The following is a 25,034-nucleotide window of genomic DNA, read 5'->3' on the forward strand; positions in this document are numbered from 1 at the left end:
AGGCGCCTCCTTTTTGCGTCTGAAAACATCCCGGTTTATATAAATATTTATTGCAGAGATGACTTTATTATTGGTTAAGACATTTTTTATTACATTATCAGAAAGTTTAAACATTATCTGCAAAGTATTATCAAAATGTTCAGTTGTTAAATCCTGTTTGTTTGAGGTACCGACTGTAGAAACAACTTTTGCAGTTCTCTGAGACACAAAGTGAGCAGTTTGTGTAATTCTGGCTTTTAACTCCAAAAATCATAAACAGCGATGTCAATGGGTTTCTGAGTATACGTACCATCTCCCTTCATTTGAATGAAGTGTAAGCAGCCTTTAACATTCAAGAGGATATTAAAATGTAAAAGTCCAAGTGTTCTGTGAGAAAGAGAAAACCCAAGACACCAACATCAAAACAGATAATGCTGTCAAAACAGCAAAGTTTACTAAACTGGCTAGAAATCCCAAGTGGAAACCCCCTCCCATAAATATCAAGTGAACTGCGCGGTTGTAACAGTAAAAATTATAACATTTAAATACCAAATCAGGATCTAAAATACAAGGATGAGCAATTATACAAAACACGCAAAGCATTTTTGAGTTAAACCTTCTCAGAATCAGTGTGTCTGAAGAAAAACCACTCAGCTCTCTTAAAAACCTCTTGTTCAGACGACAGTCTGCGAGAGTTGGAAAATAATGTGTCCAATACACCAGGATGTTATTACCTGTAGAAATAATGTTAAAATGTGACAGGAACATTTGCTGAACAGCAAAGACTAGCTGCAGAAAATATTTATTAAATAGACATGTAAAAAAATAAATAACATGAACAATTCTTTTTTTGGAAATATATTAAGACCCTTTATTTGATTCATCAAACACTCACACACACATACACGCACCCACACATACATAATACAAAAATAAAGCATGTAACTGTGAAATGCTCAGGACCTGATGTTTCTCCAGGCTTGACAGCTTCATGGTCAGTTGTAAACCCGGCGTTATCATCAGACCAGTGACCCTTACTCCAAATCAAATTTGGCAACTGTAGTTCATGAAAGTGTTCTGTCCATGTATGGATCAATTCTTTAAAAACACAAACTCCGACTGAAATATTATCAGAGAATAAAAGCTACGGTCACTCAGAGAGGATATGTCACTTTACAACATTATTTAAACCCTCCGAAAAACTTGGAAAATAAGGAGTCGTCATCCCGCATGTGTGAAAAGGGGCGTTGACCACCTGGGATAAAAGAAACAAGGACATATGAATAACTTAAAAACTAAACTCTGAACACGTGCAGTGAGTCAGCAGAGGGTTTGAAAAGGTAGGTGGGGAGAAGCTCACCTGGCAGAACAGGTGTAGTTGGATCGTCTGGTCCCTCCAGGGTCCCAGGACCTCCTGAGCGGGTCACAGTGGTTTCCTCATTGCCTTGGCCGTCTCGAACTGTCCGCCTCTCCTCTACAGTCTGACACACAGGCACCAACACTAAAGACAAATTCACTCACAACAAGTGGTAACATAGATAAAAGGATATATTATTAGCAATAAGATTTAGATTAAGTTTCTCTCTTACCCCATCAGGTTTCACCACCTTGGAGACGGTGACTGACTGGAAGAATGATCGGATTTTGGGCTGGCTCTTCTGCGTCTCACCAGCAGGTGGCGTCAAAATCCGATCCAGGCCCCCGGAGGACACTGCAGAGTCCAGGTCTGGAGAGGAGAGACAGTGAGCAGGACACAAGGCAGAAATCACACAGTACATTTACCGCATCTCTTTTTCTAACGGATTAAAAGAATCCCCCCCTTTACCTCTGTCTCCTTTGTGCTCCTCTGCTCGGGTTTTCTCAAGCCCCTGTCTCCAAAGCTCATGGAACTTAAAAAATATTTGATAAAAAATACAGGAGTGGTTATTGTCGATGAAATAAAATCACAATGGAGAAATTGAAGTTGGAGCCAGTGTCTCATTTACCTTGGAGAATTGGCGGCTTTCATATCTGGGCTCTCCAGCCAGCCCTGGTTGGGGCCCTCCTGGGTCCCTGTCAGGGGTTTTAAACATAAAGTCTCTCAGGGTGTTCCCATTGGATCCCCCTCCTCCTCCTTTCTCAACTCTGTCCTGAGACGGTGGCGACGGCGTGATACTGGGGACACCTAGAACATGAAGCAAACCAGAGACTGAATCTAAAGCTGAGGAATGCAACAAAAGAAAATGAAACAAGGTCTGTGTGTGAAAAAAACTTTATCATCAATAAGGCGACGTAAGCATCTTCCTCCCATAAACTGACAATATATTCTGATTCAAAGGTTACCGAATCATGGTTAGTGAAAAATGATACAGAACCTCTAGTCTTAGGTCCTACAACATAGTCATTTCTACTGTTCTGGATAATGAGGATTAATACAAGGAATCGCTGCTCAGTGTTTTGTACCAAGGTGTCCAGACTCTGGCTGTCCGTCCCAGCGGCCCATTAGGGAAAATATCTCCTCCATCTCCCGGAGGACTTGGCCGAACACCGGAGGCTCCTGGGCCCTGAACCCATCTGGGCCCAGACTGAAGCCAAACCTCCAGGCACCGTCAGAGGGATCCGGCTGCTGGTCCCCCCGGTGCCCGTCATAGTAGAAACCATCCTCCTCCTCCTCCTCCTCATCATCCTCATCATGGGTCATGGCATCGAAGAAGGGGTCCCTGACACATTACAGTAAGTAAAAATCTAATTATTAATGTGATTTGATTGGTTAATAGATCCCAAAACTCGGGATCTTATTAATCCCCAGGTCAGTGCAAGTTTAGGTAAAGCAGCAAGAGTGGTAGCTGCAGGGTTCCCTGTGGTTCTCTAATGTAAAGCCGCACCGTTACCTAACTGACCGACAGCATGTCCAGCTACAGCACCGACCGAGTTCATGTTCCCAACTTCCGTTAGCTTCTGTTAGCTCAGCCGAGCGACAGCACTGCGCTCGGCTCCGTCAACTCACCTTCGGCCGCGGTAGTGGCCCCCGGGTGTTACTCCGAAGAACCCGCGAAATAAGTCGAACACACTCATGTCGCCACAGCCTTTTCTGTACAAAACTAAATAATGACTTTAACGAAACAAAACAATACGAAGGCGTGTATATGTTTACACCAGCGGCAGAAAGTCGCAGTTGTCAACACTGTCGTAAAGTGTTCTAGATCTTTCAGTGACGTCATCAATCGTCACGCGGTTACGCTACCGTAAAGAACACAAGGGACGCGCAGCAGAAACATTTGACTTCAAAGGCAAGAAGGAAAACAATTTAATCGAGTACTGTACTTTGAAGTACATTTCTGCCTTAAATTCGACCCGTCAGTCTTTGGAATGATACTTAAGTATATTTACCCAAGTACTGTCACACACACACACACACACACACACACACACACACACACACACACACACACACACACACACACACACACACACACACACACACACACACACACACACACACACACACACACACACACACACACACACACACACACACACACACACACACACACACACACACACACACACACACACACACACACACACACACACACACTCTTTCTTAAAAGACATTCACATCCAAAATGATGAAAACGTCTCTCATTTATTTACTTAATATTTATATATTTTTACAAAATAAAAATTAAAATATATGAAACAAAAAGCTAACAAGTCTGCAAGGATCTGAGAAGGAAAAGGAGAAAAGCCATCGAACAAATGGGGACTACAGTACTTGTGGGGTTTTTTTTTTTTTTATATATGTACAAGACAAGTTTATCCATTTAAATTTGTTTTTGTTTTTAAAACGCACAGTACAAAAAGAAAAAATAAATCACTGACAAAAAAAAAACCATAGTACAATTCTGTCCATCAGTTTTCAATGCTGCAATTTCCTTACAATGTCAGGGGCGTGGGTGGTGGAGCAGGGAGGAGGTGGGGGGCCTCGAAAAGAAAAGAAAAAAACACACTGGAAGGCAGACTGGGTGTGTATTGGCCTTGGAAACCATTCTCAACATCTCTTGCAGAATAGTGAGACCTTTATGCAACATATTTATAATTCATGGGAGCAGTTACTGTACAAGTGTTGGATAATGAAAAACCCTGTGCTTGGCAAAAAAAACAAAGCACAGTAACACAACCACAGCCCCCCGTGTACAAACATGCACGCAGTCACATGACAAACACTTTCCTCACAGTCCAATCCAGTGAGCTTGCTTATATGTCTTTATATATAATATATCTATATTTGGTAAAAAATAAACTTCACAACTCTACCAATTGCAAGAATTGTTTCTTCAAACTTAAAATGACATAAAAATGAATGGAGGGGGGGGAAAAAAACCCCACAATAAACAGCAATTAACCAAACTACTGTTTGAATATTTTCTGTGGGATGGAAATGTTTCCACCTAAATTAAGGAGTGGGGGAGTAGAGCGTGAGATATACAAAACCAGTCTGCCCCCCCTCCCGCCCCCACCTAAAGATATTACTTCATTCCTCCCCATCAGCAAGAAAAAAATGGGGGGGAAAGACAAAATAAGCACAGGAAATGTTCATTCTTTTAGAAAACAGTTCTATGTTACATACAAGTGAAAGAAAAAGGGGGAGGGGCGGAGGGATTTACAATATACAAATTCCCAACAATCAATATTTCACCTCTTGATGGTGTATTTCTATAACCATTAAGCTCCGGTCACTCCTCTGTCCCTCCCACCCATCCGTGCATCCTTACAGTGCTCGTTCTCTCGGCACAGCACCTCCTCTGACCGCAGTCGGAGCTGCAGGAGTGCTGGGCCAAGAGACGAGGGAGGGACGTCTCTGCAGGAGGAACAGGGAGTTTCATATGTGGAGGCTGTTTTTGCAGAGGGAGTGACGAGCCCCCTCCTTGCTTCGTTCACAGGGTGGGGGGTGGGGGTTAGTTTGCACCCCAGTTGTAGCTGTTGTATGCTGACTTGTTGATCTGAGACTTCTGCTGAATGGAAGCATTCTGGCTGCGCTGTCCAGTGCCGCTCTGTGGAGAGAGAGAGAGAGAGTTCAGTGAGCAGTCACAACTTGCGTTTTCACAAAACATTGTGCAGCTTAATTACATGATCCGTCTTTATACAGTCAGGACAGTGACACTTCACATATTGTTGCCTCTGAACATGGCCACAACGGATTTGAAAAAATGACACCGATCAAGGTGTACGTGTAGACGTTCAGCTTAAATAGACAGGGTTCAACAAAATATATTGCATTAAACATTTTTTGGAATCACAGCCATTTTAATAGACAGTCTCTTACTTGTCGGGCCTTATTTTATTTATTAATTCTCTGAAGATGTTTTTACACAGTTTGGTTCATTTAATTAATAAATTAAAAGTAGAATTGTTTTTCAAAGACCCTGTGGTCTCAACAAGAGCTTGACAGATATAGTGATTAGTGAGTTGAAAAATGGGGGATTGAAAGCGACCGGACAAGAAAGAAACAAACACATCTATAAAAAGCATGTGGGCTACCTGTCCGTCCTGCTGCAGGTGGTGGTGCAGAATTTGAGAATGGGGCTGTTGGTGCGGTGCCAGGATGTGCATGAATGGGGCCGGGGCGTAGGCAGCAGCAGCCGCCGAGGGGTTGATGGGTCCCCCGCTGCCCAAAGCCGAGGGCAGGCTGAATGAAGCTGCCGGCGTGCCAGCGTGGAAACCCTGCTTCTCAAAAGACTGCTGGAGGGAGAGAGACAAAAGGACATTTTTGCTTGAGGAAAACGCAAACAGAGGAAGGGCTTGGAATATTCATCTCAACGTTCACGTTATGTAATTACCTGCGTCTTTGTGTAAACAGACCCTGAAATATCTGGTACCCCTGTGTTGCTCGATGTCACGGAGACTCCTGCAGTGACATGGGAAACAGGACACAAACAGTCCCACAACTGGTAAAACAGACGTGTAAAGTTGACTTAAGGACTTGACCATGACCAGCCACATGGTTATAATGAGATTCTAATCAGCATGAATGCTATATGGTCCTAAAATATGTAATTTGACTTTTATGGAAACTTTAAAAATCTGATCCGGGACGAGTAAGGTGGTGTAACAGCAGATCAGTTCCAGTCAGCGACTGGTTTGTGTCTGTATCCGGTGGTTGTGGCTCAGGCTGTTCTGGCAGACACTGACCCCCCCCGTATCGCCAAGGAGACGCAGAACAGGGTCAACTGGTGTGCAAAACCTGGAGACTCGGACATTCAAGTCTCCATTCTAGTGGCATGTTTATGCCAAAATGTCATCACCTTGATGAGTCCCTATAAAAACTGATTTCTCTTTTTGTTGTAGTTATTGATTGATAAGATTTTCCATACATGTACTAATTAATAATCTATAGAATCCAAAGAAAACCCCTACAGTTTCACTAAGATAGCATTTCTAAATTACAAAACCCCACAAAGCTATTCAGATTACTATCAGAACAAGAACAGCAAATATGCTTGGGAAAAGTTGGAACCAGTAAACTATCAATTATTATATTGTTACAGATTTTGTCAGTCGTCTAAATGACATGACATGTGATTGGAAAAGTCAATGAAAATGAAAAACCAGACAAAAAAAAAAAAAAACACGATGAAGACAGTCTACAGTCAATGGAAGAATGTGCTCCTGTGCCACTTAGCATGAGTGCAAATACTCAAACGTTGGTGCCATTTCCTACTGTTGTCTTGCTTGGGTACTCAATCTTTAACCCTCATGAGGTTTGTCATATCAAATACAGTACAACACACCAAATATACACATAAAACCCTCAAGGACATATTTACAAGGCACATTTGTTTTCACTCTGGAACTCGGTGTAGGTGGTTACGTGCAGCTGCTTGTGATGAAGCTCTTCAAACTGAATATTCAAACACTGCTCTCATTCTGTAAATCACAGCTTTATTTCGGTCAAGAATATCAGACAGTGTTGCCCTCTCACTTCACGGATGGGGCAGCGAGCTTGGTACTCTGGAAACGGACACACCAGCAATGACTACATGAGTGAAGAGCAAGCAACACAGAGGGTACACACGGGACGGCGTCAACCAGAGTAACTCATCAGTTTTCGGAAGCCACAGCCATTGAGCTACCACAATTTTTGTCACTTTATCTGATAATTACACAACATAACTCTACAACATAAGAGCCAGATTGGTTTGTTGCAGAGTTACCCTGGAAGACAACAGGTGACGGACAGAATGGCAATGACTGCACTGCACATGTAGCGACGGCTCTTCCCACAGGCACAGCTCATCAGCAATGAGGCAAAGGAACGAGAGCAGAGAGGAGGGAGAGGGATGGTTGGTGACACAAGGAGGAAGACGGGAAGGGACAGGGTTTGTGTTCTTTCGTTTCGTTTTAATCTGGCATGTGGCGGCACTCACCGACTCCAGGCCCGGTGACGGAGCTGGCTTGCTTGTTTTGTGCAGAAGCGGCAGCGGCCACGGCAGTGCCGTATCCGCCCTTACAGAAATCCCCACTCCCTGAAGCCTGGCCCACATCCTCATAGCCTGCAACAGTCAGACACACAGCCGCAGCCCACAGCATTAGACACACCAGGCAGGGGGAGGCAGACCTGCCTCAAATAGCAGTTGCAAATAATTAGCAGCGTTTGTTTGAATCCGTGTACCATGTGGACAAGTTTTTTGACAATACAGTTAGTGTCAATAGCAGGAAACACTGTACCTAATAATCTGAACTTTGACACCAACTGCATTGTCCTGCGTGGCAAAGCCTAACAATCCAGTACAGCAGGCACGTCGGGTTCAAAGCTAGCCATCATTTGCAAGTACTAATTGACCCAAGTCTGAAGGGAAGGAGGTTGGGGGGAGTAAGGGGGCAGGCAGGGGGGTGTGTGTGGGATGGGAGGGTGGGGGAGTGGAGAGGGAGCTCTAGTTGGGTGATGGCAGAAAGCAGCAGATGGTGCAGCTTAGAACAGACAGGTGTTGCACATGTGACCAAAAGGTGGATACTGAATGATGAATTTAAGCGAGAAAATAATACCACAGCAAAAAACAAAACAAAACAAAAAAATAATATAAAAGGCAATAGAGTAGAATCCAGAAGGCCACTAGGAAAACATGAAACTTCTGAAAGAATGGGTTCAAAGCATTGTCATATTAGGAAATCTGGGAGGAGGATGATGGGTGCTCCGTTTGTCCATGTGTTTATGATGGACGTGTGTGCAGGAGATGGGTTGAGCGGTAAAGTCCTTGATCAAACTCCACTTTCGGAGCCACGGGGGACGAGAGGGACCGATCGTCCAACCCCTCCGTTTACACTTGTGTAGCCAGGTACCACTGATCAAGCCCCTCTTCTCTCTCCCATATATTTTATCATGAGAAGATACGTCATTAAAAAGCAGCTGGATTACTGGGGCATGTTCCTCGTGTGTACAGTACAGGGCGATACAGATTGTGTACAAGATGCACAGCATTTCCAAAAGACACATCTAAACCTGAACATGTACTCGTGCTTAATTTGAAAACATTGTTTTTAAGACTTTGAGGTCATCAGTTCAAGTGAGAATCAACAGACAAGAATGTTTTTAGGATCCGTTAACATCCATCCTGACACAAGCAGAACAAATGTCTTGACACAAACATCGTGTTTATGCTTGCAGACGCTGCAAATCTCAAATGAATGTCAACGCCACACCAATGAGAATTCAACGGGCTCATTGTGAGAATCAGTTATTGGTATGCAGGTGTACAGAGCAGGACCTGCATGACCCCTCTAAACATGCCATTTCCATATGGTTTAGTGCCTCACCAGTGCTGTATCCATGGGAACCATATCCACTAGCCTGCTGGAAAGGTGTAGCCGAGGCGTTGACGCCGACATTTACACCGTGCTGCTTTGACGAGGTAGGAGCCACCTGGATGGGAAAAAAACATGGGATGTTATTTCATCAGGTCAGTCAGAAGAAAACAAATTTAAACTTAAGTTTTGAATAAAGTACATAATGAGAAAGGTCATAGTTATGCCCACCACCCCCCCATTTGTATTGTTTTAATAGCAGCAGCCTGAAAATTTCCCTGAAGCAAAAGTCACATGGATCAAAATCATGTATCCTTCTGTGGAATGTCACCTGTCTACTTCAGGCCAGGAACAGAATCAAACACAAAGTCAAACTTGTGATAAGTCTTTTTTTCCTCACCGGAAACACAGCAGGTCCGTACTGGAAGGTATTGGGCAGCCCGGGCATGCCAGTGTAGTATGGAAGGCTTGTGTAGCTGTAGCCAGGCGGCAGCGCCGGGTTGAGGAAGGTCTGCTGCGTTGTGTGATGCGTCTGGGTCTGGTTCTGTTGTGTCTGAGCCAACGTGGTGGCTGGCGCCGGGGATGATGCATCACCTCGACCAAACTTTGACAGGTCGCCTGCACGGGAAAAGGACAGAGTGTGTATGAAATAATAATAAACAGAAAATCATCACCTCTCCGGTTAAACAAAAGACAAACTTTTGAATATCCCACCAAAAATGGACCCTCAAAACTCCTTTTTATCAGCTGGATAGAACATTATTAGCCAATCATCACCAAAAAAGATTTAAATTTATCCCACTGCCCTTCATCTTTGCAATAGAGCATTCATATATCTTTAAGAACATAAAATTATGAATACTGGAATCATTATTGGGGCCATGTGACCAATATGCTCCTGATAAGCCCCATGTCTTACCACAGTTGGGTTCACCATTAACATGCCAGACTCGGGTTTATATCCGTAACCGTGACAACACCCAACTGCATTTTGTCAGAATTATCATATTAAATATGGTTATCATCAAGTGTTACATAAACCTTTGATTTGCAGCTAACAACTGGTCATGGACGTAGTCGTTAGCGGATGGCTCACCAGAATAAGGGTTGTTCGTCAGACTGGCCTCTCTGCCAGTCAGTGCAGTTGTGGGCGCTGCAAAGGGAATACTGTAATAATCCTGAGGAGACAGAAAAAAAAATATATATATATTAAAGAAAAAGAAGGATGTATGACTTGTGCATTATGTTTATATTACAGCAATTGAACACTCACCAGCGGTATTCTTGTCTGAAGCATCTGTAGGTCATCGTAGCCGTACACCTGAGGCTGAGACAAAACAAGAGGATGTTACCTACTGTATCAATAAAGCAAAATAAACAATGCAGTAAGCACAGGTGAAGCGTAGATACTGTATATTTAGATTGTCATGAGCTTACAGGATAGGCATGCAGTAGTCCTGGGGCCATGATGTAGGGGTTGGGCAGTAGAGGGGGCACTCCGGGTGGCAGGTTCGGAGGTGCTTTCCCTGTATGAACAAGACGATGTAAAATATTAAGAATTTATAGATTTTTCTATAGAAGACAATGCCACTAAATCTATATCTATGTGCAATGCAATAGTATACAGTACATTATAAATATTCAGGCAGCTTAAATTTTTTTTCTTCACATTTTGCTTTGTTGTAGTCTTCTGCTGAAATTAATGTAAAATAACCGCGTGTATGAGAAAGCCAAGATGAACGTTATGATGTCACAGGGAAGATGACGACCTTTGGGATATAAAAGTCTCATAATCCTATCCTGTTAGCGATTTGTCTGAAAATATCTTTGTGCATTAGCGTGTTTGTGTTCGTGGCGATTCTTCCACATTTCATTCTCTGCAGCATCAAACCAAGTTCTAATAATTTATTTCATCAGCTGCATCAATAAAGGACAAGCCTACATTACACCACAAAACTGTTCACCAGCAGAGGGAGCATAGAGGAAAACATTTAACGTGTGAAAGAAGCAAAACAAGTTTCAGAGAACGAACAAAATGAGAGCATGGTGAGTCAGACACATGGAGACGCTGCCAGTGATGCAGAGGAAATGAAAACCAATCATCTTACCCCAGACAGACACAAAGGGGCAGTGTGTAATCTCTTTTTTAACTCGGAGACAATGAGCAGTCAAAAACTCGTACTTCTGGTATAGCTTCAGCACCGTGAGGTAACAAACATACAATCACCTGAAACATGGTGGGACCAGTTGCAGACACTATTGTTTTACTCGTCATGCCTTTGATTCCAGAACACCAACAATCCATCAAAAATCGAATACAGGCTGCCAATATGCCAATAATTTCCTAATGCATGATTTCCATACGAACACTGTCGGGCTTGTGTTCATGTCTAACCTGAGGACGCCGCAGAGCTGCGTGTGGAAGAGGAATTTGCTGAAGAGGGAATGGTTGAAGCTGTGGCGGAGACTGAAACTCCAGCTGGAACACCCATGGAGGCAGTGTTGAGGCCCATGGCCAGACTGCTGACGGGGCAGAGGCCGGAAGGGGCTGAAACCGTGGCTGGGCCCACCGAGGAGGTCTGAGGGCCCCCAAGGGACACGTGCGCGGAGGCAGCCATCGAGGAAGAGGAGGGGACTGATGAAGATTGCACGGTTGAGACGGAAGAAGGGAAGGAGGAGGTGTGTAGGCTCGAGTCACCGTCTACACTGGGATGCTGCGAGATGGAGGGAATGAGAGAGAAAGATGAAATTACATTTCCATTAGAGCGAATGGTCGTCTAATGGTTCGGTCTGTCATCACAGGAAACGCAGCTATAAAAATGCTCACAGAGATGGAGGGAGATGCACTCTCCTGCATAAGCATGTGACAGAGTCAAGCCACCTGTCTGGTTTAAAAAAAACATCTTATAAAAGCAAAATAAAATAATATATAAAGACCCACATGATAGGGGTGGTATTAATGTGGACATAAACATGTAAAGAACCAACCATTAAGCTTGAGTTGGACGACCGGACTGAAGATGGAGCAAGGTTGTTCTGTTGTGATGGGTGAGAGCTGTGAAAACGACAGGAAGGTTCAGAATGTTGCTTCACCCAACACCACATCACATTACCTGATACTTGTGTTTGCCAAGGTCATAACTCAATAATAATAATAATTTTATTTATATAGCACCTTTCAGATGTAGCTTCACAAAGTGCTTTCACAAAAACATACAAATCGGACAATTAAAATCAGCATTCCAACAATAATATGGATTTCAGGTCACATATCTGAATAAAAAAAAGATATAAAAAGACATCACATAAAAGTGAGTCTATAGAAATGTTTTTTTAAAAGTGACAAAAGAAGGCACAGACTCTGCCAGCCTTATCTCATCAGGCAGGCTGTTCCAAAGTCGAGGGGCCCTGATGGAGAAAGCTCATTCACCCTTGGATTTGCGCCTCGAGAAAAGATATTTGTTAATTTCCTATGACGTGTGTTTATTTATCTCACTTGTTGTGCTGAGGGGGAGGCATGGTGCTTGGAGACAGATCTTCACTGTGCCCCATAGCACTTAGGGACACCTGATTGGATGTAGCCAACAAGGAGGCAGGGACTGGGCCGCTGTCAGTCAAAGTGCCCATGCTGGAGACAGATGCCGCCGAGGCTGTATTAGAGGCCGGCTTGACTGAGCCTGCAGAGCCTACTGCAGCTGGGGAGAGGGGATGAGGAAAAAAATCAGAGAGAGAGAGTGTGTGTGTGTGTGTGCGTGCGTGCGTGCGTGCGTGTTACATGTCTCAGACAACTTCAACAATACTTGTCAGAAATGGAGAGCTTTGTAAATAGCTACTTACCTTCCACAGATTGCGTTGCTTGTATTGAACTGAAGCCATTCTGTAAAAAAACAAAACAATGAAGGTGAGCTCAGAGGTTTCTATGGAAACAGGCCATTGACACCCAAGTAGATGGGTGTTGGGTTTTTGGAAACAGTCATCGGGAAGCTCGTTTGATAATGAACACAGGTCAGATTTGGCCTTACCTTTGGCTGCATTTCCTTCTGAGGGGAGGAGGAGACTGAAGGAGGGTAGCGTCGTGTCTGAGGCGCTCTCTGATCGTACAGGTCCACCTGGCTGGAGTTGGAAAGAGCTGGAGTCGACTCACTGCAGATTGTAATGGCATTGACAGGACTAAGTCCGACTGTGTTCTTAGAGAACAATCAGTGTTTGTGACTCTGCTTAAAAGTAAAATTTTAAAAGCTCTTTAAGAGCACTTCATATAATTGATGCGTAAGAAAATGGAGAAACATCTGTCTTATGTCTTGTTGTACACACCTGCTGGGGCTCGTGTAGAGACTGTTCTGAACCTGGTTGGCTGGTGTTGTGGTGGTAGCGGTGGACTCGTACTCTGACAGAACTGGTTCTGACCCAAACTGCAGAGCTCCAAACTGGAGATTTAGGCCTGAAATATCTGCTGAGCCGGGCATCTCCACTGCCATGGCCGGAATCTGAGGAGGAACAGGAGCATTTCATTGAGTTTACACTGTTTCAACTATTCTTCAAACTTCAGTTGAAGGTTCAAAAGACACGGTTACTATTATAGTATCATGTATGCATTTTTGAAAAGCATTTGAAGACTTGAACGTTACCTTTGTTGTAATGGAGGTCCTCTTTTTCTGCTGTTTGAGTTTGTGTTGCTGCAAAGGCAGTGGACTTGAACCATGGGCATCTGAAGAACTTGGAGAAACTTGCTGACCTAGAGACGGGACTGCTGCCATTTTGGGAAGGGATGACGCAGGCGGAGGCACTGCGTGGGGTGAGGATGTTGTTTGTTGGGGTAACGAAGAAGACGTGGGGACAGACGAGGAAGGAGGCAGGAAAACATCCAACATGGACGATGTTGCGGTGGTGGCCTGGTAGGGCTGCCGCTTTGTAAAGGGCGAATGGACCACAGACTCGGTCTGAGTCTTCATATCTGGAAAGGGAATGAGGACAGAAAGTTGGAATAGAAAACCATGAAAGCAGTTCAGATTGTCCTATACTGGATGTGATACATAACTAAATACAATATGTAAAGTAAACATCATCATTAACACGATCAAAGGGAGTCCAACAGGTGTTTTCAACAGGGTATTTAGTTTGATCGACAGTTATTACAGCAGGGTGTTATCTCACCATATTGTCCCAGTGAAGTGGCACTGGTGTCCCAGGATGAAGGGGTTGTGTTTGGAGGTCCCGTCTGGGAATGCTGGGCTGCCAGCTGGGCCAGCGCCTGGGCTGTTTTATACTGCTCCAGGAACTGAGAGCCGGTGGTCCCTGTGCTGCCTCCTTTAGGATCTCCTACATCCCCGAATCCCTTGCTCAGCATGCTGACCTGTAATATTGGTAGATTATGAGACACAATTACCTAAATTGCTGGTGAAATTACAACATGACCGTTCTCCCATCTGGTTAGGAGGGATCATTTTCCATCAGTAAATCTCTTATTCCTTCTTAAACCGGTGAGTCTCACCATGCTGTGCTGGGTGTAAGGGGTGCTGGAAGTTGTTTGGGAGAGCGGGGCCCCTTGCTTGGAATTGCTGAAAACCAGTGACTGGGACAAGGAGGAAGGCTGGGTGGCCTCCATGGGGGGGTTTTCTGCCTCGGAGGAGGAGGATGGGGGAGTCTTCCCCAGGAGCACTGCAAGGTCAATCCTGTAGGAAGGAAGAAAATGGCATAAGTTGACATTTAAAAAGTGAACTGAAACATTACTTTCCTTACAAATCACTATAACTATAACATGGCGGCAAATGCTTCTGATTTTCAATAATTATTAATGAAAATGACAAATGGTTTTCTTGGACAAACCATTTAAGAAGGTATTCAAAAGGTTTTCAGTCACTCATATTTGACTGATTTGCTTGTATACGATCAATTTTATGTGGACCAACAAATGACCTAATCACCAACCTTTTAACATCAACGTAATCAAGTTAAATTCCACGTTGACATTCATTTGATATTTCAAAACTGGCTGGAATGACAACGTCATAACTCCAGTTGAACCATCAAACAGTGTAATGACACAAATGGAATTTTTCTCTCAACCAGTTCCTGGAAAAGCAATTTGCTGAAAAGTTAACAGAGAGCATGAATTGACCCACCTCTGTCCTTTGGTGATGGTAACATTCTCTTGAGGCAGAGGCAAAGACGCCACACTGGATGCTGTGAATATCTTGGTCTCTGAAAGCTGGAGAGGAGGATGGAAGAAGTTGAGGTTGAAAGGGCAAAACACGCAACCATTATTAAAAGAATTCCCACATTAGTGAAAATGCATAAACTTCTCTGACTGCTTCTCACATAATCGTGTGTTTAGAATATAAGGTCAAGCTCTGAATCACTCACATCCTCATTCCAGTCTTCAGTGCCCCACTCCTCCGTGGGAGTCCTCCACGCACCTACGAGTCAAAGATAAAACCTTTGATATTGTAACGGGGAAAGAGAGCTACAACAGAATAAAGAATGCATAAAAACAAGAAGTGAAGACAAGTTTACCAGGAGCAGAGTCAAACTTGGGTGGGTAATTTGTTCCCTCTCCTGCAGAGTATTCCAACCCTGAAATCAAAGACAAGGAGGTTTGGGGATCAAAGAAGAATGTAATGGAAAGATGGTTATCCTTGTATTTACCTGGGTACACTGACAACTGGACATAAAGATCTACTAGGAATACAGCATGACTGGGATCAATCAGTTTGCATGGTTGATGAATGTCCAGTATCAAAAAGCAATCAACCTCTGAACACAAGACGAACCCTTACTTTCATCTTTACTGGAGCTTCTTTGAGATGCCAAACAACATTTCAAAAATTGTTAGGATGGTAAACCTTTCTAAATTAACTTACTAGCCGACTCTTCCAGCTCCATGTTTCCCATGTTGTTCCAGGTGCTGCCCCCTCCATAGTTTTCATCTGTCTGGGCTGGCTCTGCATAGTCAGCAGGGTTGAATGTTCTATGAGAGACAATTAAAAAAAAAAGAAGGAAAGAAAATATTTGATCTGTGAATTGAGCATGTGCACTGACCATTTCCATCAGCCACAGCTTGGAGCTCACACAAATATCTCAGGTCCATATTTTAGCTTACTACAAATCCAAGACTTTCCAGGCCCAATTCCCACCAATTTAAAGGATTCAACACAGCATATTTTCAGACAGCTCAAGGTTAATTATTATTATTTTAATAAATCCTATAGAGGCTCACAGAGAGCAATTTGAAAGATGGGCTCGAATGTGCGATCACTTAATTGTGCTGTGTAACAATGCTGGTAGATGTGGTCTCTTACCTTCTCTAACACAGTAAAACAAGATGTTGTTTAAGCTGAGTGATAGATAGAGAGACTTATGTATGAGTTCAAGAGCTGAGCGGCAGCGGGAGACGCATGCAGTCAGTGGTATGTAAAAATAAGAAATCAATTTTCTATTTTTTCTACTTTCTAGAACTTTACAAGATATTGATTTTATTTTCCTGCTAAGCAGTTTAAAGCATTGTTGATTTAGATGTGTTTCAGTCCGTCAGTATTGTTTTGAGTCAAGTCCCCAGCATTATTGTTACAATCAATAGGCTTTTCACTTGATAGAGATGTTTTGGCAGAAGACAAGAGGAGAAAAACACATGAGACTGAGGTGAAACCAGTACTGTCTCTGCAAGTTTGTGTTTCGGTGAAGACATGCAAATGAGGGGGAGAAGGCATCTAAATAATTTTTTTGTTGATCGTTAACAAACTCTTTCCTGATACTGCATGTCTATCTTTAATTTGACACATCCATGTATGCTGAAAAAAATGTTTAACTGGTGCCACCTAGCAACATGGTGAAGTACAACACCACTTGTACAGTCAAGCCAAACAAGGTGTTTTTATTTTGTCCTGAATCCTTCAAGTTCAAATCAGAGGCTATTTATGGCTTGAATGAACAGATTTAACATCCAATTTCAGACTGGTCAAATCTATGTCGCATCATATTAATAGAATGATGTTTGATACTCAGCTCATTTTTAATGGTACTCAAATATCTCCCTAAAGAAAGCAAGAATAACAGACACACCAGAGGCAATTCACTCACCTCTCACCTCCTGCAATATCATATGTGGGCCCCTTATCAATCTGGCTTTAGAGGAAAAATAATGGCAACAATTACAGGAAGCACAACAAAGTAAAAGTTGAAGATCAAATTTGTATATTGCAGACCACAATCCTTAGCAGCAGCACAAACAAAATGCCTTTGATCTACCTGCATCAGTCCGGTAACACACACTCTTCACATTTGTCAGTCACTCTACTATGCAAGGGCAAGCCAGTGTGCTTTTTGTCATGGTTCAAGAAATCCATCCCACCAGAGGTACACACAATGCCACCACAAACAAAACCTGTTGCTAGAAGATGGCGGTTATGCATTGGGTAAATGTTGCAATCCTTTTCATACATGTGGTGTATATATATATATATATATATATTTATTTATTTTTTTTTACAATTGGAATGATTTCACTTTCTTGCAATGCAACTACATTTGTTACAGACATTTAATATTTAATCGTCAAAAAAACCATGACAAGCTTAAATTGAAAACAGTTAAAAAAATTTAAAGCCCCTTTTCCAGGAGTGTGCAACTAAAATCTCTTTACTACTTTAATACTTTGTTGCAGTGTCATTAAATATTTGAAATATTCAAAACGCTTGCATTTTGCAAACAAGGAGAGGCCTATTAGGATACAACAGACTGGGACTCCCATCTCTTCCCTTGGTTTCTTCTCTTAAAATTCAGAGAATTCACATACAAAGGCTGCAAACACTTGCCCCCAAAGACAGCACTGTGAATGAGCCAACAAATACTGTGGTACAACTGCACTGGCTAAATAATGAATGAAGCTGTGTTCTCTCGTTCTTCGCAATATCTAGTCCCTATCTCCTTTTATGCCATTCTAGAAAACATGATGTTTTGGCAGAAGATGGGTGTGTGAGTTGACTGGTACAAGCTTCCTTGACATCATCTTGAAAGCACTAGCACAAGGTACCAATAAAAGCCTTCTCAGCTTTTACAATATCATTTAATCACACAGTAAAAAACCTGATCAAACCCATCATCTGCTTAAAGGCCGCTTCCGCCTCTTTAAGTAACTTTGTTTACATGATGCTGAAGCCAAGCGGGTAAACCGTGAATGTTGGCAAGAAGAAGCAAAAGTGATCAAAGAACTTGTGTATCTTTAGATGGGAGGTAAGGTAACATGAAAGCGCCTCAGCAAGCAATGCGTGTGAGTGACTGGAGAGGGAAGCGCGTCCTCCACCCCACAGCTCTCAAGACATGCAAGTTATCATTTGGGTCCACATGCCCCAGTATATTTTAAATTGTAAAACAAATTTGCAGATTAACACCGCCTGAACAAATGTGTTTGCTGACAAAGCACCTTTACATTTTGAGCCTCTGTGTACAATATATATATTATGGAACTCTTACTCTTACTTGATTTAAAGTACATATTCAAAAACAAATTCCGTAAGAGTAAATAAAAATCAGCCTCCTCTTGGGTGGAAGCCACTCAGCCCTTAACCTCCCAAGAGAAAACCATATTATGTCACATGCGTTACTTCAGCAGACCCCAAGGGGAGTTAAAAACCTAAAACTGCAGAGTAACGTCACATTACACCTGACTGCTTATCATCAAAGGCATGAAATTTGTTATGACAACTTGTCTTACTGCAATGCTGCCGATTTAAGTAACACTGAAATGAATCAAGAATGCCACCACAGTTTAGAGAAGTACTTCCTCTGTTATGGCACCTTCTAGTCGAGCTGCCAGTATAAAATGCCAGCTCACAAACGGAATAATGCTACAGCACAGGGCCAGAGAGCAGAGACTGTCAAGTTAGCCAATTGGGTCCCTGACACCCCTCTAAGTAGGTCTATCCAAATTACACTCTAAATAAAAAGTTTAGACACTAAACACTCCCCAAACAGACTTATTCACCCCATGCAATGCTATACCATTGGCTAATGTATGTCCCCTCCTCCTTTGGATTAAGGCTTAACAATAAGCCGGGGTCCTGCTCTCTGGTGACCATGGCAACAGGTACAAGAGGAACAAAAGGCCCTCTGGTTTTAAGCAACGCAGGTGTTCCCTTACCCCATGCCCTGCGCTGAAAATCTGCCTCCTCGCCGTGGTCCAGACACTCCTGGGGAGACAACAACAGCTTACTTTAATTTCTATTTTTCTTGTGACTATTGTCACAAGAAAAACTGGCAGTATTTTATGTAAAAATAAAATATAACCCAATATTAGGGCTGTGCGATATGTGGGTATACAATGTGTGGTGATAGAAAAATTACTAGCATTTCACATTATTCTATTTTTAGGAGTGCCACAAATTACTCAAAGGCAATATTTTTCGTCAATTGGATTATGCTTGACGTTCTTCCACACAGTGCAGATGCAGGCAGGAAATGTTCATGAATGCAACACTTACAAACATGGAGGAGAATGAACGGGATACAGAATGGGGCAAAATCTGAAAAGAATGTTTCTGACCAGCCAATACAAAACCTTTGTCGAAAAATGGTAGATGTAACAAGTAACTTTATGTATCGTTATATGGATACGAAAACTCCTCTATTGGGAAATGAGATTTTGGTCACATTGCACAGCCTTACTCAAGATGTCACCTTGTTTTGATTTGATACATTTCCTTCACCAAGGACTTTGACCAAAGATGATTACAGCCACTCACCGACAGTCCCTCTTCCTCTGCCTCTTCCCCTTCGGCCTCGCTCTGCACCTCGCTCTGCACCTCGCTCTGCACCTCGTTCCACACCTCTTCCAGCTATTCCAGCCTTGCCGCCATCCAAGCCATTCTCCTGACCACGAACTTGAGTTAAAGAGAGACACAGTGGGATCAAATTAAGACACTCAAGACCATGCAGACATCAGCATGTTTCATATAGTTTAGAGATGAAACGATATCAAAATTTGTAGGACTGTTTGAGAGCCTGAATGGCAACTCAGTCAAACTGAAGATGATTAATGAATCTCTTGCTGTCTATAAATTTATGTTTATCTCCACCTTCAAACCAAGATGTGCCGTAAAGCAACTTTGGATAGATTTACTTGATTTCATGCAGGTGATGTCATGAAACTACTTTTTTCCATGGGACCCCTTATGTTATATTTTCTGTAATCTTGAACTAACTTCATCTGACAAATCCCCATAAGTAACTGTTAGTAACTTTGAATCAGTTGAAATCAGGTATTCCATATGGAATCCCTCAAGGGTCAATTCTTGGTCAAATACAGTATGATTTTTATATGCTCCTACTTGGGGCAATCATTCAGCAATATAACATATCATATTACTTCTATGCTGATGACACAGGGTTATATGTGTATGACCTCACACAACGCATTACTGATATCAAATATTGGATAACCAAAAACGATTTACAACTAGAAGAGGACAAAGGAAAAACTTTTATCTTTTAGATCTGCTTCTAAAACTTAACAAATAATGCTAAAATGAAGGAATTGTAAAGACGTACACTCTCGCCCCCTGCTGGCTCCACGGCCCCTGCGTGGAGCTCCACCCCGACGACGTGCAACGTCTTTCTCTCCTCCTTTCTCCCTGTTCTCTTTTCCTTCCTCTCCGGTTTCTGCTTGGCTCGCCTCCTTCTGGCCTGACACCCCTTTCTTCTTCCCCACCATTTCCCAAGAGTCCTTAAGAGGTAGAGACAGCACAGCACAGAGTTAAATCAGTGTACTGCTCCATTTATTGACTGGGTGTGGAGTCAACAAGATAGAAAACACTCACTTAAAAAAGTGAGGGTCAATTCTAGTGCATCTGAAGATAACTGCCATTACAAAAGGACAATGTACACAGCTAAAACACATTAAAAACTGAAAAGAAATTAATAAACAATCCATATTTATTATAATTTATCGAATGTTTGTTAAGGGTTGTGCAATGGTCTGGATTCAGTGTGGTACCAACTGGAGACACTGATAAGTTAACTGGTGACCAAAAAAAAGAAGGTTTCTAGTGATAAGACTACATTGTGACTACTTAAAAGAAGTGTGGACTAGATGTGTCACCCACTTTTTTAATTACAAAGCGAAAACAAACAAACAAACAAATTTTGTTCCTCCTCTGTAATTTCCCAAGGAGACATATTGAACCAGCCCATTACTTTCTCCATCGAACCTGGATCAAAGTACCTGAACCCCTTTTCAGGTCTGTTTCATGTGCTGTGCATTTTCACTCTTTTCTGAATTTTATATCCCAGTGTAGCCCCAATTTCTCCGGGAGCCGGCCCTCACATAAAACCAATACTCACAGTGTCTGGGCTACCCTCGAGCAAGACATTAATGGCTCTGTTGACATCCCCATTGCAATCGTGCAGTGCGATCATAGACTCATCCTGGTCTTTGCCTGTGATGTCAATCAGCTGGAAAAGAAGCAGTGGCATGATGAGACTCTTATTAAAAAGACCTGCTGACTTGTGCCGAGTGTTGAAAACAAAAACATTTAAGAACATAGCAATATGCAGAAGTAAAAAAAAAATCTACCACTGTCAAAAATACGTCACCACACATGATTAGCTAAAGAAAAGAACACCTGCTACCAGCAGGGATTCAGGATCTTGGTGAGGACACTATATTGTACAAGATTAATTTTCCAAAAAGATTGTGAAAACATGACCTCTTTCACATTCTCTGAAATGACTACATACTATAATCAGGCATGCATAAGTCTTTCTCCAAATGACAATGAAAATAAATGTAGAGCTACATGGGTATGGTAACCTGATGAGTAGGATTAAGTGCAGATAAGTCATCCAGTGTATGATAGAGTGGAGCTAGAGCTTGTCACTATTTTGTCCAAAGTATTTAAATGTATTTACAAACAATTTTTTTAATATAGTCCTTTCTTGAGAATGATATGATTTACAATCCAACATTGCAGACTAAAAATAATGGATTGAATGTTGACTCACTGACTTTCTGCTTGACGACATTTGACAAAAACCCATTATGCAAAGCATAATATAAGAAACACAAATATGCATCCCATGCAAACCACAATAGATGTAATACTTTATGTATCAGTGCTAAGAAAAAAGTAGTGCCTCTAACCATTTTCAAATGAGCAAGAACTGATTTTAAATTGGGACGTAAGGATGTGGTGCATCTGCTCACCTGTTTGACCTTCTCTTCAAAGTCTGCATCATTATGGTCTGAAATCATCTGCGCGAGTCGGATCTGCTCTGCGGTAGCCTGTACCAGGAAGAGTGAAACATCCAGCATTTGTCAACAAAAAGACGCAACAAGCTTTGATTTGTGTAGAGACAGTAAGGAATAACTCATTTTAACCATTCACTTTTCTTTACTCTTCTGTCATGGCAGTGAGCATAGATGCAATGTCCACTTTATACTTACACTACATTAGCACTAGTGTTCTGTGGTCAATGGCAACCAAACGGTCTTGTTGGACTCTACAATGACTGAGTTGATCAGTCGGGATCAGACTGTGGCTGTAATCCCAAATCCTAAAATCAGGGAATAGCCTGACTGTCAAAATATTGGGTAAGCAGTCCTGATTATCCCACAGCACGTACCTAGCTTTAGTCTAGGAGAAGCTTGACAAATGGCCATGCAATAGGGTTCTTACTAACATAAATGTTCACAATCCATTACATACCTTTTCACCTTTGCCGCCAAACACTTATCATCCCAATAAATTAGTAACATTTAGTAACATTCGATTGGCCTACAATCAACCCTGATGAAAATCCTTCTGCATCTGTGCAGTGTGACAGGTGGTGAGGGTACCTGAGGCCGCTGCTTGTGCTGTGTCTGGCTCTGTGTCTGGCCCTGTGTCTGATCCCAGCTGCCCCGGCCTCGGTTCCCGCCCATGGACGTCATCATTTACAGTATATACAAATAACAGTATTTACAAAGGAATAACACCTAAGGAGAGAAAGGTGAGAGAGAGAGAGAGGGGGGCGTTACAGACTTGTGACTATGACCCATTTATGTCATACACATGAATCCCACTTCCTCAAACTGCTTGGTAACCGTTTGCCAAACAGAGGGAGTGCTCAGCAATAACAACACAATCAGCTTTGATTCCGAGATGTCTGCAACACGTTAACAAAGGATGCTTCTCAGCCCCTATCTGGGACAATGTCTCAAACCAGAGCTACTCTGGGTGTTGCTGCTCGCCACTCTCACAGTGCAACTGCACAACATTGGTTGAATTATTTACCCCCTCGGAACATTATGCAACTCGTGCAATATCGAAATGGCATTAGTGGCGTTTAATAAAGCCATATTGTGAAACGAAAAATGACCACACGACCGATGACAGATATATTGGCATCGAATACGAGTCAGCGGATGCAGACAGTCGAGTCCGTCGGTTGCATCTCTCTCCGACAGCAAACTGTTAATCTTGCTCTCGACAGCTACTCCCTAATCGTGCATGCGTTACGTAAAAGCCTGTTTGGACTAGCCCACAAACAAGCCCAAAGTCGGGCCCCGTCGAGGATATCTAACTCCACCAGCCAGCCGCATGGCCACAGCGCTAGCCAACTGGCTAATGAGCGAGGGGAGAGCAACCAGGTTTAGAGTCTTGGTGGGCTTCCGCTTCTCATCGCTTCGCCTCATGGCGACTACGAGGCTAACTTTGACCGCCGCTAGCTAGCCAGCCAGCCAACCCAGTGCCGACTGCTGGCTTGGGCGCCGCTCAGTTGTTCGCGCTGGCCGACTGCGAGTGGCCACTGTCGAGTTCATTAGCTGATCGGCAACCAGCGAGCAACGGAGCTCTCGCGTTCGACCGGACGAACCGAAAAGACGCCCATGTCGCTGCGTCGCCCCCGGCTTGTCGGCTAACGACCAGTTAGCCATGCTAACTCTACGAACTACCGTCGTTTCACGTAGCTACAACAAAACTAGCTAGTTGGCTAAAAGCGGCCACTTCCGACACCGCGCCGCTATTAGGCGACGTTCTCCATCAGTCTGGCCCAGATGTACACCTGAAAGCCGGGCTTGTCACGTAGGAAACATCGAGGCTAATGGCAGGCCTGCAGGCCCCTAATATGAAAATAAATATCAGACGATACTGACCAGAAACCCGGCTCAATATTTAACACAGCTACACAACCGACCGACAAGTGGCCTCGTTGTCGACCTTCGAGTCGGATTTAGGACAGGATATTATATCCCTGCGCCCTAAATTGTGATGACTAGGATGAGAAAAACCACAACGGACCGACTCGCTCGCACAATGAGCGAGAGACTGTGAATTTACCTGTTTCTTTTCCACTCTGACACCGCGGAGAGCTGCGTCACGTGGTCCACACGGCGCTTCGAGGAAACGGGACCCGCAACACGTGACCACTCGCTCGTATAGATTTATATCGTCAACCGAGTCATGATATGTCAGCGATGGGGATGGAACAGCTCCGCTGGTAATAAACCCAGGAAATCAGCGGGGGGTAGTAAAATATAAATACAAATAAAAAGTTGGGGGGTTTTTTTATAAAAAAAAAGAGCTTTACAAAGAAAATATTACACTGAACAAGACACTCGAGGTTCACATGTCGCAACCGCACAAAAGACAGGGTTGGAAAATGAAACGAAAAGTAAAGGCCACAATTGCCTTCTGATGCTAAAATGATGGGGTTCAAAGCTGTCTTGTAGCCTATAATAGAATGTGTGTTACAGTATTCTGCCAGCTACAGTGGGCTGCGTTTTTACTTGCTAGACTTACCAAAAGTGCTTGTTGATTAGTAAGTAACTCATGCACAGTTGGAATTGTTCATTCCAATTCTTGATAATCGTTACTGGAAATCCTATCACACAATAGCCCTGGTGCAGTGATCAAAGGATCATAGGCACATACAGGCCTGTGATCTGTGATCTCAGTGAGCACAATTGCACCTTTAAAATCTTGATTGTTATAAAAAATAAATATAAATTCATACACAAAATGAATAATAAATATAAATACATAAAAATATATTAGTATATGGGAATGTTTTGCAAATACCACACATATTCATGTATATACACTCACTATATTTTACTGATGCAGTAAACAATGGTTACATGTAACAATTATAAATATGAAAAAAATATGTATTTATAAGAATGGTAGTATGGTAATAATGATTAGCTATATTTTTGTCAAGTAATTGCTTCAATGCGTAACAGTTGGGTCAATTATATTTGAAAATAACATATTTACAAGAACTCTAATTACATAACATAACAA

At 42.7% G+C, this 25,034-nt stretch overlaps 2 protein-coding genes across 15 annotated transcripts; both read right to left on the reverse strand.

Annotated features, from left to right (window-relative positions):
• Positions 1-751: 751 nt before the first annotated feature.
• On the reverse strand, positions 752-3,165 carry hax1 (HCLS1 associated protein X-1). The gene is made up of 7 exons (XM_035620092.2): positions 2,966-3,165; positions 2,422-2,678; positions 1,965-2,143; positions 1,805-1,868; positions 1,569-1,705; positions 1,340-1,460; positions 752-1,234 (listed from the first exon to the last, which is right to left on the reverse strand). Exons 1-7 carry the CDS (start codon positions 3,031-3,033, stop codon positions 1,161-1,163), a joined length of 900 nt encoding a protein of 299 aa, XP_035475985.2. The 5' UTR covers positions 3,034-3,165; the 3' UTR covers positions 752-1,160.
• Positions 3,166-3,585: 420 nt separating this feature from the next.
• ubap2l (ubiquitin associated protein 2-like) lies at positions 3,586-24,614 on the reverse strand. Of its 14 annotated transcripts, none has more exons than XM_047330004.1 (30): positions 24,531-24,614; positions 22,589-22,726; positions 21,956-22,033; positions 21,094-21,204; positions 20,302-20,476; positions 19,497-19,634; positions 18,896-18,944; positions 16,837-16,881; positions 15,621-15,727; positions 15,274-15,333; positions 15,124-15,176; positions 14,883-14,968; positions 14,252-14,432; positions 13,915-14,113; positions 13,389-13,714; positions 13,075-13,247; positions 12,783-12,903; positions 12,598-12,637; positions 12,257-12,455; positions 11,749-11,815; positions 11,156-11,474; positions 10,198-10,286; positions 10,034-10,087; positions 9,857-9,938; positions 9,161-9,378; positions 8,773-8,878; positions 7,386-7,511; positions 5,799-5,866; positions 5,500-5,700; positions 3,586-5,012 (listed from the first exon to the last, which is right to left on the reverse strand). In XM_047330004.1, exons 2-30 carry the CDS (start codon positions 22,682-22,684, stop codon positions 4,917-4,919), a joined length of 3,663 nt encoding a protein of 1,220 aa, XP_047185960.1. In that variant the 5' UTR covers positions 22,685-22,726; positions 24,531-24,614; the 3' UTR covers positions 3,586-4,916. The 14 variants fall into 14 exon arrangements, with proteins under 14 accessions (XP_047185960.1, XP_047185959.1, XP_047185962.1 ...); XM_047330003.1 differs by lacking the exon at positions 24,531-24,614 and adding an exon at positions 24,069-24,224; XM_047330006.1 differs by lacking the exon at positions 24,531-24,614 and adding an exon at positions 23,885-24,053 and having other exon boundaries at positions 12,257-12,449; positions 12,783-12,873.
• Between the last annotated feature and the right edge of the window lie 420 nt (positions 24,615-25,034).

This window comes from Scophthalmus maximus, chromosome 22 (assembly GCF_022379125.1).
Source record: "Scophthalmus maximus strain ysfricsl-2021 chromosome 22, ASM2237912v1, whole genome shotgun sequence".
NCBI classification, from domain to species: Eukaryota; Metazoa; Chordata; class Actinopteri; order Pleuronectiformes; family Scophthalmidae; genus Scophthalmus; species Scophthalmus maximus.